The sequence below is a fragment of the Mangifera indica genome, chromosome 3 (genome assembly GCF_011075055.1).
Source record: "Mangifera indica cultivar Alphonso chromosome 3, CATAS_Mindica_2.1, whole genome shotgun sequence".
Taxonomy (NCBI): domain Eukaryota; kingdom Viridiplantae; phylum Streptophyta; class Magnoliopsida; order Sapindales; family Anacardiaceae; genus Mangifera; species Mangifera indica.
Genome location: NC_058139.1, coordinates 13,109,421 through 13,121,419, shown reverse-complemented (window position 1 = coordinate 13,121,419; position 11,999 = coordinate 13,109,421). Strand labels below are relative to the sequence as shown.

General features: G+C 35.2%; 1 protein-coding gene across 1 annotated transcript; it reads right to left on the bottom strand.

The window, feature by feature from the left end:
* Nucleotides 1–305: 305 nt before the first annotated feature.
* On the bottom strand, nt 306–11,680 carry LOC123211567 (non-lysosomal glucosylceramidase-like). The gene is made up of 19 exons (XM_044630372.1): nt 11,036–11,680; nt 9,783–9,893; nt 9,553–9,609; nt 9,362–9,438; nt 9,175–9,274; nt 8,560–8,633; nt 8,032–8,132; nt 7,850–7,953; nt 7,577–7,630; nt 7,418–7,473; nt 7,291–7,329; nt 5,558–5,699; nt 5,129–5,313; nt 4,508–4,575; nt 4,229–4,301; nt 3,793–3,854; nt 3,032–3,597; nt 1,496–2,151; nt 306–912 (listed from the first exon to the last, which is right to left on the bottom strand). The coding sequence occupies exons 1-19, from the start codon at nt 11,114–11,116 to the stop codon at nt 654–656; spliced, it is 2,865 nt and encodes a 954-aa protein (XP_044486307.1). The 5' UTR covers nt 11,117–11,680; the 3' UTR covers nt 306–653.
* Nucleotides 11,681–11,999: the final 319 nt, after the last annotated feature.

Below are 11,999 nucleotides of genomic sequence, written 5' to 3'. Positions count from 1 at the left end.
CACCTATGCTTTGAACTGACCCTTGTTCTGACTCTGCAGAATAACCCTCCAAACTCCATTTTTAAGCTAATCCCATCTTCTACCCAAGAAAAAAAAAAAATCATAAACTTGTTATAAACATCAACATGACAAATAGGGGATTGGACCTTGCACTTCCAATTTCCAGAACAGCCATAAAGAGAAAAAACCAATTTGATTGAAGAACCATTTGTTAAAATAATGCAACATGTCCCTAATAAAATCTCAACCATCTAATATCAAATACTGTTTGTAACAGATGACATGACATAATATTAAAATATATATAAAATAATTCAGATATTACTTGAAAAATGTTCTCTTGAAATTACAATAACAAAAGCACCATAATTTCATTACAAGGAGAGACGGTCCACAAAACCTACAAATCTCTTCAAGAATTGCCTTTGAAACATGTAAGGTAGACTTCAACATTTCCGGGACGTACTAGATTAAATAAAAATGTCCACACAAATTAACAATAGTGTTACCCATTTTCAATTTTCCAGTAGCATGTCACAAAATTTAAGCAGCAGAAACTAAAAACAGTGAAAAGATTCATGATATTTGGTAACTCCATGGGCTATTTACATTATAACTCAGTCTTTTATTGCTTGTCTATAAAAGAAAAATTTCTATGAACAAGTGAACGCTGAATTCCCAAAAAAATTTGCTTTATGTGCAATCCGTTTGACTCCCATTTCATTGCAAGAAAATCTTCCACTAGAGGAGGATATGTGTATTCTGTCCATTACATTGATCTTAGGGGCCTCAAGAACAGCTCTAGGCATAGATAGTGCCCATTGCATACCCCATATTGAGAGAGGTCTCATATATATAAGCGACCTGAAGTGGCCATCAATAGTCCATGCCTCTGGAGTCTGGAACCAGTATCTGCATATGTGAAAAGAAAAAAGGCACCTAAAAAAATAATCTCCTGTAATTCAACAAATAACATAAAAGATTGTAGAACAGATTATCAGAGATTAAACAAGACAGGATAAAGACATGCAGTTGTCTTCAGGGTATGGGCAAATGAAAGTGATGATCTAAGACTTTTACCATGTTAGACATGTAAGGAAAACATGTCCAACGTTGTTTGCCAAAAATCTGACGTAGAATGTATAAAGTTACCACATTTCAGATATAATAAGAAATGTTTGAAAATTTGTGCCATAAATCTTATTATTCAATAGACTGTAACATTATTTGTGCAAAAGATGAGCACTGCCAATCTTAAACATGTACTATTATTGGTGACCAAAACCAACACATAGTGCCCCAAACTGAAATACATGGCATATGCTATTAGGAAAGAACTGACACCATTCAATCTCACCTGCAAAAGAATGCACAGGTGCATTGTAGAAAAATATAAAGAGATACAAACGAAAGGGGGCAGTTAAGTGTAGCTGCAAAAATTATAATTATAATTAAAACGATAACACATATTTGATAAATACAGCAAGGAACTTACCCATAACCCTCTTCTGACCAGCCTGCAGTAAAAATGCCTTGAGCTGTAGTGAAGGCCTCATTCTCCATTCCAGCAAGGATCATTGCAGCTGCCACACCATAGGTTACACCTGTCCATATTTCACGTGACTGCATGCAAGTTTCATCCACCCTCCCATTAGGATGCATTTCATTTACAGCACCCATCTTGCCTCCCTTAATTTTCATTACATTGAAATCATAAAATTTCTGAAGTGAGCTTCTGATTCTATTTTCATCAAGTGGAGGCAGGCCTGAGGACGCTGTGTACCATTGCCCAGCGAGCTGATCAGCTTGTATAGATTTACTGTTACTACTTGACCCACTATCATAGTTATAATAAGTACCATTCCATAGTTTTTCTTCAAAAACTGATTTTGCCTTCAAATATTTGCTTCTGCACAGTTCAGCAAAGGGCTTGTCACCTAGTTTAAGGGCCATTGCAGCTGCAGCAAGCCATAAGCAGCCACAATAAGCACTAACACCATGAACCGTCCATGTATCATAGGTTTGGTCAGGGAGTCCACCGTTTTCAATGAGACAATCACCATCTCTATCAAATTGCTCCATGTACTCCATTGTTGCTCGGATAGAAGGCCACACATCAACTCTGAATGACATATCATGTAACATCCGGATTCAAGTATGTCGGTGAACTCCACTTCAAAAATTACCCCTAGGGTTGATTTTATAACTTGTGGTTTAAAGAAATTGTAAAAGAATTATACAAAACTACTAAATGAGCAATAATCTTCAAAGGGTGCAAAATAGTCATTTTAGAAGGATTTAAGGGACAAAGTGAGAATAAAAATTGAATGGCACACTTGAAATCATATGGTGGTGCTAAGGGTTTTTGGTAATTGGCTAAGGATAAAATAGTCATTTATGAAAAAGGTTAAGGGTAATTTGGTCCAAAAGGTTTATAAAACCATCCATTATTCATCTTCTTCTTCATTTAGCCGAGAGTGGTGGAGGCTCTCGGCTAAATGAAAAAGAAAATGAATAATGGATGGTTTTATAAACCTTTTGGACCAAATTGCCCTTAACCTTTTCCATGAATGACTATTTTATCCTTAACCAATTACCAAAAACCCTTAGCACCACCATATAATTTCAAGTGTGCCATTCAATTTTCATTCCTACTTTGTCCCTTAAATCCTTCTAAAATGACCATTTTACCCCTTTGAAGATTATTGCTCATTTAGTAGTTTTCTATAATTCTTTTACAATTTCTTTAAACCACAAGTTATAAAATCAACCTTAGGGGTAATTTTGGAAGTGGAGTTCACCGACATACCTGAATCCGGGTGTTACATTTCTTCCCCCCTTAAAAGAATTTCTTCCTTGAAATTTAAACAAATAGGTTAGGAAATCTCTCTTTCATTTATTGCTCAACCTCCCATGTGGCTTCTTCCACCTTATAATTCTTTTACAATTTATTTAAACCACAAGTTATAAAATTAACTCTAGGGGTAATTTTGGAAATGGAGTTCACCGACATACCTGAATCCGGGTGTTACATATCACCTGTTGCAGCAAAATCTCTGTACACCTGTAGCACAAACTTTGGATTCAGATCCTTCCATTTGCTTGTATCATGTATATTATACGCATTCATCTCATTCCATGGATCATGTGTCCCCAAATCATGAGGAACAGCTCCTCTAACCTTCCGAATTCCTGTGTTACCCTCTGCAAGGAACTTAACTTTTCTTCCATCCTCAGATAACACTGCTTTTGCAAACTCACGCTGAATGTTAAGTTCAATCTTTGGGAACAACTGAAGGAGGGCAAAAGACGCATAGAAATGTACATCATATGTGCACCACATAACATACTCCACTCCTTCCAAGTACAAAAACCTACCAACATCATCAATGTCTGTTCGTGAATCCAACAATGTGAAAGAGTCTTGGGAGTGGTAACTGTTTCCATTCTGATTAACTGTTGGTTCATCTTCACATAGAAAGCTACTTCTTGTAGTATGATTTACTCCAACACTAGAAACTTCAGATTCAATAACTCTGACATCTGTGCCCTCTTCTTTTCTCTCATTTCTCCTGTTTGAAGGGGGCAAACGAGAGTCTGCAAAAAATAAATGTCATAAAGCTATCATAGGCTTTTATGGGAAAAATCAAATTGCACCTACTAGAAAATGAAGATGTTGCCAGCAAAATGAAACAAAAATTGGAGATTTGGGAGACTTTCGCATAATAATATTTCTGTTGCCCTACATATACAAAAAGATAATACAACTAGGTGGTTTTTGTAAATGTTTACCAATCCAGATTGTTCCACCAGCGACCAAAAAGTAGAGCTCATTAAATAATGTGAACTTGTACCTGTCAATAAATATGCAGGCATTTTAAAATCTATGACATCACAGAAAGAATAAACCTAACAGTATATGCTCAGATAATCAGAATTACTTCAAACAATAACACAAGCAGTCAACTATACTGAGGTGTTGACCCTGTGTAAATGACAACACTAGCTTTTGATATGACAACCTAATGTTCTTTGATATTAATTACAAACACACCTCCACATTCAAGCTGCAACTGCTGCATACATAGTATGCCTCAGAATAAGTCAGTACAGTACATTCTGAGAGATAAAACAACTTAATGTTTAATATTCAAATGCAAATCCATCTTAGCAAGACCACAGAAGATGAATTTTTATAATAATATCATCTAGTTAAATTTTGAGTTACCATTCTGGTAGCTTTTCATCCTTGAGGATAGGACTCTGCCATCTCTCAATATCTTCTTCCCAGAGCTTATAATCTGTAAGTATTTATTTATGACAATATTAGGTTCTCAGATGCAGTCAATACTAATTCAGGTTCACAATCCACACCCTTCAGAAAGCTTAAAATAAATGAAAATAAAAATCCAGCATGTATCCGACATAATCAAACACACTAGACTGAGAAATTTTTTTTAAAAAAAAGGCAATCGATTAAATATAAAGCAGACCCAAAGAGACTTACTCATCAGAGCATCATGCACCAAGTCCTGAGCTGCATTTTCAGAAGTGCCATAGAATTTTGTGTATCTCCTGCAGGATAAGGTAAAAGTTATAAAACAAACGTAATCTTGTAGTGCACCAGGAGCAGAAACCATGTGACACTATTAGCCATTATCATCAGATGTTCATTATATGGCTGAGATCTCGCGGCCCATGAAGCTACTCTTGAACACAAAACTAGAGATAGTGTCATAAAGCATTTTGAGATATCATTATCTGATGAGCATTCCTATGGCACAAAATCTTTAAAACATATATGAAAAACCACAATTCACAATCTTGGTCTTGAGCTATCAATTCACTACAAGAGTTCAGCATTAAATTTTTTCCCTGGCACTATGAAGTAAAGTAGTCAAGCCCAAAAACCCTTTTAATTTTGGAATCAATACAATCCCACTTAAGAAAAAAAAGGATGGACCACACCAAATGCAGGAGAAAAGCCAGAACTAAGTGATAAACAATATGATGAACATGAAAAAAATGATCACATAAGCAAAACTTTTAGAGCAAGGTTTTTAAATGCAATTATTAGTTACTTTACCTATATAAGAAAAAAACAAGAACAGGGTTATCTATAAATTACCTATGATACACACTTCCCTTTGAAAATTTTACTTTTGGAGAAGACCAAGCAAGAGCAAATGCAACAGTGCACTTTCCATGAGGTTCCACCCATGCAGAAGCCGCCACTGCAGCGCAATGCATTTCCCCAAGTGCTGATGGCACGCTTGGCCCAGAACTGAAATTTTCCTGATCAAATTGCCTGTCCTTGGGATACAAACCAAATTTAAGTATTATTCTCTTATGGGAAATGCCCTTTGCATCAATACTTATATTAAAAAAATTATCATAAACTTCTAATATGTTAATGCACCATGAAGGATGTCCAAGCCTCCAAGGTCAGTAAAGTGAAAGCAAAAGTTCCAGATGGAACACTTATTAAACATACATTAAAGTTCAATGCAAAAGCAGGCACAGAACATTTAAAACCTAAAACACATCAAAGGATTACCTGCCATACGCTACCCCAGACATCCTTAGCTGTAATTTGACTTCCTTCTGATAGCCCAAAACAAGGAAGAACAGTAACATTTACACTTTGGGTTTTGCATGCAGCTATCGCAAAAGTTACAGGAGGGTTCCCGTTTGCAGTCCTGCAACATTACCAGGATCTCAAAAGACTCAAATTGCTGTCACAGTTTAATTACTAAGTCTAATAAAATTTTGTATCAAAAGCAAAAAAGGCAATTTAAGCCAATGCATATCATTGCTGAAAGAAACAAATCAGATTTTAAGAGGGAGACTAGAAGGAAATGATCAGAAAATTGAGAGAAATAGAAGACCCTGAATGGCAACTGCCCATATCTAATACTGGCTATGCTAATAACATCAATCTCAAAGGGAATCCAACTTTTTTTTTTTGAAAGCTCAAAATATGCCTTTATAAATTATAATTTATAATGAAGTATCAATAATAGCAAACAGAAAATTGATGGAACAAAGATACTACCTCTTAAAGCAATTAGCATTGGCCTAACCGCATGAAATATATCCAGGGACAAGACCTATTCAATGTGTAATGTACAATGGAGGGACTGATACAAGTGAGCACGGATGAAACAGGTTAACAGACAAGACCGGATACATATTTTTGATGAAAAGTGTAAGATTACCACGCTCTTCTTATGTTTCTAATTGTTGGATTGGAAAGACCATTTTATTTTTCCAATTTCCAAGATCACTATCCAGAAGCTGACAAAGCTCTGTCACAGTGAACACAGAAACTGTTTAAATAATTAGAGAAGAGACTAGAACTAAAAGTTGAGGAAAGAGATTAGATTTCAGTCTATCCATCAATGATGAACGTAGCAAGAATTGCACAAAAAAAAAAAAAAAAAAAAGGCAGGAGGAACACATACAGCTTGATCTCATTACAATGTAGTTGTTAGGGGAATCAGATAATTAAGGCTGTTGAGATGAACACATTGTATCGAAGCCTCGTTTCTTAAAAATATTAGCTTTCCTGAATACAAGTTGGCAATCTACAGTTTTTAACACAAGTTACCCAACTCTAGTTTCTTGAGTATTAGCTGGACATGTCTTCTACGAGATCTTCTCTGCAACAGTAAAGGAAAATCCTGCTGATACCTCATATAATTACAGGTAGAAGAACAAAGTGAAATAATCCATAACCTAAGTGCTGGAAACAAAGTATCATTCTTAGATCCCAAGTTCTCTCATACCCCTAAAGTTAAGAACCAGCTTCTGAAAAGCCAAACTACAAGCCCAGATATAGCATTTCATATTAATATCAGCATCTTTCTATGCCTAACCAGGCCATAATAATAGTTACATCCGTGCATAAACCCAACCACTAATGTAGCAACCGAACCTTCCACATTAACTACTTAACATCCCCTCTCCCATGTCCCCAATGTGTTCTAAATAACATATTATTTCTATTTATACAGAAATTTAGCATATGAAAGTTTTTGTATTTAGAGTACCCAATTTTTGTGAAACACTGCTGATTGCCAGCACCACAAGGAAAATTTCCATTATCACTTGCCATGCATAAGTTCTAAATTTATACATTTTAGTTGGACAATAGAAAATGAAGTACTTATGTTTTCCCTTGCCTCTCACTACTGTTTCCTTTTACTTTCATCTCTTAAAACATTTAAATGGCAAAGAGAAATATGCAAACCAACCGTCATACATAGCTATTAAGTTTTGATAACTTGCTTGTGATGTAAAAGTACACCAGAGACTCCATCTTCGCCTCTACCAAAGAAAAGAAGATAAAAAGTTAAAATAAAATTCGAACTAATTATAACTAAATAAAACGAGAAAGCACTTATCATGTTCTTACATGAAGGGTTCATTGACATGATCTCCTGACAGGTGTGACAGTCCTCCAATTGAGTTCTGCTCATAACAAAACAATATGGCTGAATAAACAAAAACCAATTGTATATTTTTCTATTACCAGGAAAAGTGAAACAACAATCTGAAATGAAGAAAATCTTACCGCCCATGTAAAAAGAAGGCTTACATTTGCCCTTTCCTTCCCAGTGTTTACCAACTACAAACCAAAGAATAAGAAAAAGTAAGATGGTTCCATGATTCCAAGTGACAATTTTTGGGAGAACAAAGAAACTAGTAAGGGATTATGCAAGATGCCATCATTTGTCCCCCACTGGCAATGGTTCAAACATTTCTCACATGATGACTCAATTTTAAGCAAACTTTTAAAAGACTCCATCACAGGGCATATCCCACATTAGGATTTGAAAGAACATACCGTGTAAACAAAAACAGCTGTAGGAAGACTACTATCTCTATAGTTATGAGGTATGAATGGCGATATCTGCCGAGAAGATATTTTTAATTCTGGATCAGGTTCACCTAAAAGATAAAAGGTGACATAAGCTTAAAAATGATTTGAGGTCCCAGTGAATGGAATGCATAAAACTGAAATATTACCATCATATAAAGTCCATGCTCTTGGGAATAGTGCATGGTAGGTGGAATGCTGACCACTTAGATTCCAGCCCCAAGATGATATTCCCTGATCACCAGCTTTTCTGCAAGAGCATGTGACTGAAATTAGTACACTGATCTGTACCATCTCTAGAAAATGTACATACAAGTTATAATAAAAATAATATTTAAAAAGAAAGAAGCAATGACTAAACACATGTTTTCTTCAAAATCAAACGAGACAAAAACAAGAATCCTGAAAGCTGAAAGACTTGATGCTAACACAAATCAGGAAGAAACAACAAATCAACAATTTATTCATTAGCCATGTAACTCAAAATTATCCGAGGAATATTTATAAACTTAAGTCTTACTACCTCAACAGAAATAAGAGTGCTGTTTTATGCTAAAAAACTATTGAATGCTGAGAAGACACAATATACCACAAAATGGTTTTGACTTTCAGGTGCAAGTATCAAAGAATATAATTTATTTCAAGGAGACCGAATTTTGATTAAAAAAACCACTTACCCTAAACCTTCATGTTGGCCCGGTGCCAACACAGATGCATAATGTTTGTTTCCTCCATCTCGAGATATAAAAATCTGTATAATGACATGAATGGGACAGATCATCATGGGCATTTTCATGGATAAAAGGTCATGTTATCCAGTTCATTGCTGAGTAAAGTGACAATCAACTTCTAGTGTTACCTAAATCCTTATAAAAATGATGGGATGTCTAACATCTGATTTCACAAATATTAGCAGATACAAAACATTACACACTTGAAAAAAAAAATGATGGAAGTTAATAGGCACAGGCTTTATGGACAACGCATCTAGTTCAAAAAGAGTTAGATGCAATCCAAAAACTTCCAAATCAACAAAGTAATTTCTATATGTCCAGAAGTCTTGGTAGACATGTTGTGTTGTGATGGAAAATGAAAGCTCATTCACTAGATACACTTTCAAACTACAACATAGACTTCTATGTAACAGAATAAATGCAACTTATTGCATACAAAGAGAAGTAAAAGGAAACACATTAATATCTAGAAGCTAAATTCATGCCACAAAACTTCACATACATGTTAAACAATAAAGGAAAGTAACATGGATGGTAAGTTGAATGGCAGGGATTTACAGAAAACTGATTGGCCATGATAGGTGAAGCTTCACATATACCAGGAGTAATCTGCCATTGCCTGAACTCGCCTCTAAAACCTCTCAATATACTACCACTCCTGTGATATAAGTAGAAGTGGACTGCCCTCAGAAAAATAAGATATTAAAGTAGAAAACTTAATTTCCAGAGTTGATCCACTACATACCCCATTCCCCCGAGAGGAACTCCTTGTGATGCTGATGGCTTACAGCTTATTCGGGTGAAAGGATCAATAGGTGCTTTCTGCACAGAACAAGGAGGTGAAATTCAAATTCAGCAGAAAATTTACATTTCCATAATTCATTTACTTATTGTTTATTAAAAGAAACCAATATATTTTGAAAATTAATCAAGTACCCTTCCATGAGAGGCCTCTTCCCTGATATAGGACCATAGCCGTATACCAAGTCGAACCTAAATTTCGAGTTAATACACAACTCAGAAAGTGAGAAGAGAATCAGGACAACATAACAAGTATTTTTTATTAGAAATGACACAGATAAAAAAGCGACACTTCCACAGGATCAATAGCAATAGCGTTGCATGTCACTTGATTCAATCAACAGCTATAACAACATATCAGTTACCATTTTAATTGCTTCAGCAAATGTAACACTGAACTCTTTGAGACGATTAGCATGGCTGTTTAATCTCCTTCTCCAAGCTTGCTCTGGTGGGGCAGCACTATCAAAATCAAACTGCAAAGGAAGTGCAAGAAAAACTTAGTTCAAGTAAATATCTGAAAGTTGGGACAGAATTGACTAGATGGAAGAAAGAAGACTGAATAAATTCAAATAAAAAGAAAGAGGAAGAACAAGGCAGTTGTAATCATCCACTCAATGGTGTCCTCCTGAGGGAATGATTAGAAATAATTCTCCATGAAATTTGACCATTATAGAGTTGTAGGTTAGAGTCGTACATATTTATCCATATAGGGGTAGAAATGCATACTAATTCTCTACCCTCAATGCGCCTCATCTGTCCAATCATCCTCCATTCATTTGGGGAAGAAAATGAATTTCCCTACATTAGATGGAGGAGATGAGCTTCCCCTATGCTTCCCTCCACTATCTTAAAAAAAGGGGGGAAACAAGTTCCCTTTTGCACAAATATTTTCTCTTTATCTTGTCTCTTCAGTCTTATATCCCAACTAAACAAATTTTAAATGTCCAACTATGGCAAAATTTAACTAACTTCAATTATTAGTAAGACTGTTACAAGTTCATATGGGGAGAAAAGAAGGCGATATTCTGTCACTTCTAATCATCAAGATAAGCTACAAAGCATAGGTTTAAATCTTCAGAGTTTAACTCATGCAATTCACTGCGATAAAATGGTGAAGCCAAGAAAGTTCATACCTTTACCACAATAGTAGACTTAAACAAGAGAGTATGGAAAGGAAAAAAGGGAATTTGATCCCAATTTAAAACAAACTTAAGCACAGGCATTGTAAACTTTTCTCAGCATGGTATCAAACATTAACTTCAAGGAACACAACACATACATTCAAAATTAAAAAGCTATAAAGTCAACATTAGGTCACTTATAAATTAAACATTATTCACTTGTACTTCTAAACATTTTTATTTTAAAATTACTCACTAATTCCCCTGTTAATTTCCAGAGTTCAAAATTTAGATCGACAAAACTAAAAATTCAAAACTAGTCATTTTACCCTCTCCAGCTAAAACAGTTGTATTCATTTCTTCTTCTCTTCCTCCCTTGAAACGCAAAAGAAGTCCAAAAAAAAAAAAAAAAAACCGAAGAACTAAATAAGAATCAAACATGACAAAGATTCGAAAGCAGAAGCAACCAGTAGTGCTATCAGAAAAGCGCTTACCAACTGCAAAGTTGTTCTGCTGATATACTCTTCAGTCGGCCAAGAATGCTTTCTACGGTGAAATAAATTTCCACTAACCATGTCAAAAAAAAATATAACTATCTACGCCGATCACCACCAGTAGATAACTCAATCAATACACAAACAAACAAACAAACAATTCCTCCAACTCTAATCAACACCAAACAAAAACTTCGCATATAAAACAGAAACAAAGTTGTCTTCAAAGATCCTCAACGTAAACAATAACTTTCTCTTCCATAAGAAATGTAGAGTGCGGAAACGACCCTAAAATCTAACCGTTGTAGAATTGAGAGTTAAATATCGGATGGGATATCTCGGGAATTCGAATTGCTAAAATAAGGTGTGTAATTGGTTAGAAAACGAGAAAATCAAAGTGTGTGTATAGCGAAGCGAAGCGTGGAGGAGGATGGATGAGCCGCCTGTAGCGTGGCGAAAACTGGGGAGATGTGTAATCGCCAGGCGGAGTAAAATCTGATGCTTTCAAGTTTACTATCCGTCTGTCAGCGTTTCTAAAAATCCTTCTTATTTTTAATTTTCTAGACCGGGGGAGTGGAGAGAAAGCGTGAAATTCGCCATTCTGTGTGTATTTCTTTTTAGATAAAATAAATTAAGGTTACAGTATTGAGTGATCCACTGAAGCGTGAACGTCATGGCGTTTGGCTAATCCACATCCTATTTCCGTAGTTGGACTTTTATGTTTTTTCACTTTTTTTTTTTTTTCCCGCTACACTTTCGTTTATACTATTTGATCAGATAACAAAATTGTGAAAAAATTAGAAAAAAAAAAAAATATATATATATATATATATATATATTATTAATGTGCTGCTGTGTCACAGTGGGCAATAATTATACTCATGGCACAAATGTCTCAAGCTCAACAAACCATTGGCAACTTGACAATTAACTACCTTTTTAACCGGTACTCTCATGATGGTTT

Coding starts and splice junctions, on each gene's coding strand:
- LOC123211567 (XM_044630372.1), bottom strand. CDS start 11,116: ATGGTTAGTGGAAATTTATTTCACCGTAGAAAGCATTCTTGGCCGACT. Junction 9,894..11,035: donor GCAGAACAACTTTGCAGTTG/GTAAGCGCTTTT, acceptor CTTCCTTTGCAG/TTTGATTTTGATAGTGCTGC. Junction 4,576..5,128: donor AAGGGAAGTGTGTATCATAG/GTAATTTATAGA, acceptor CTTATCCTGCAG/GAGATACACAAAATTCTATG.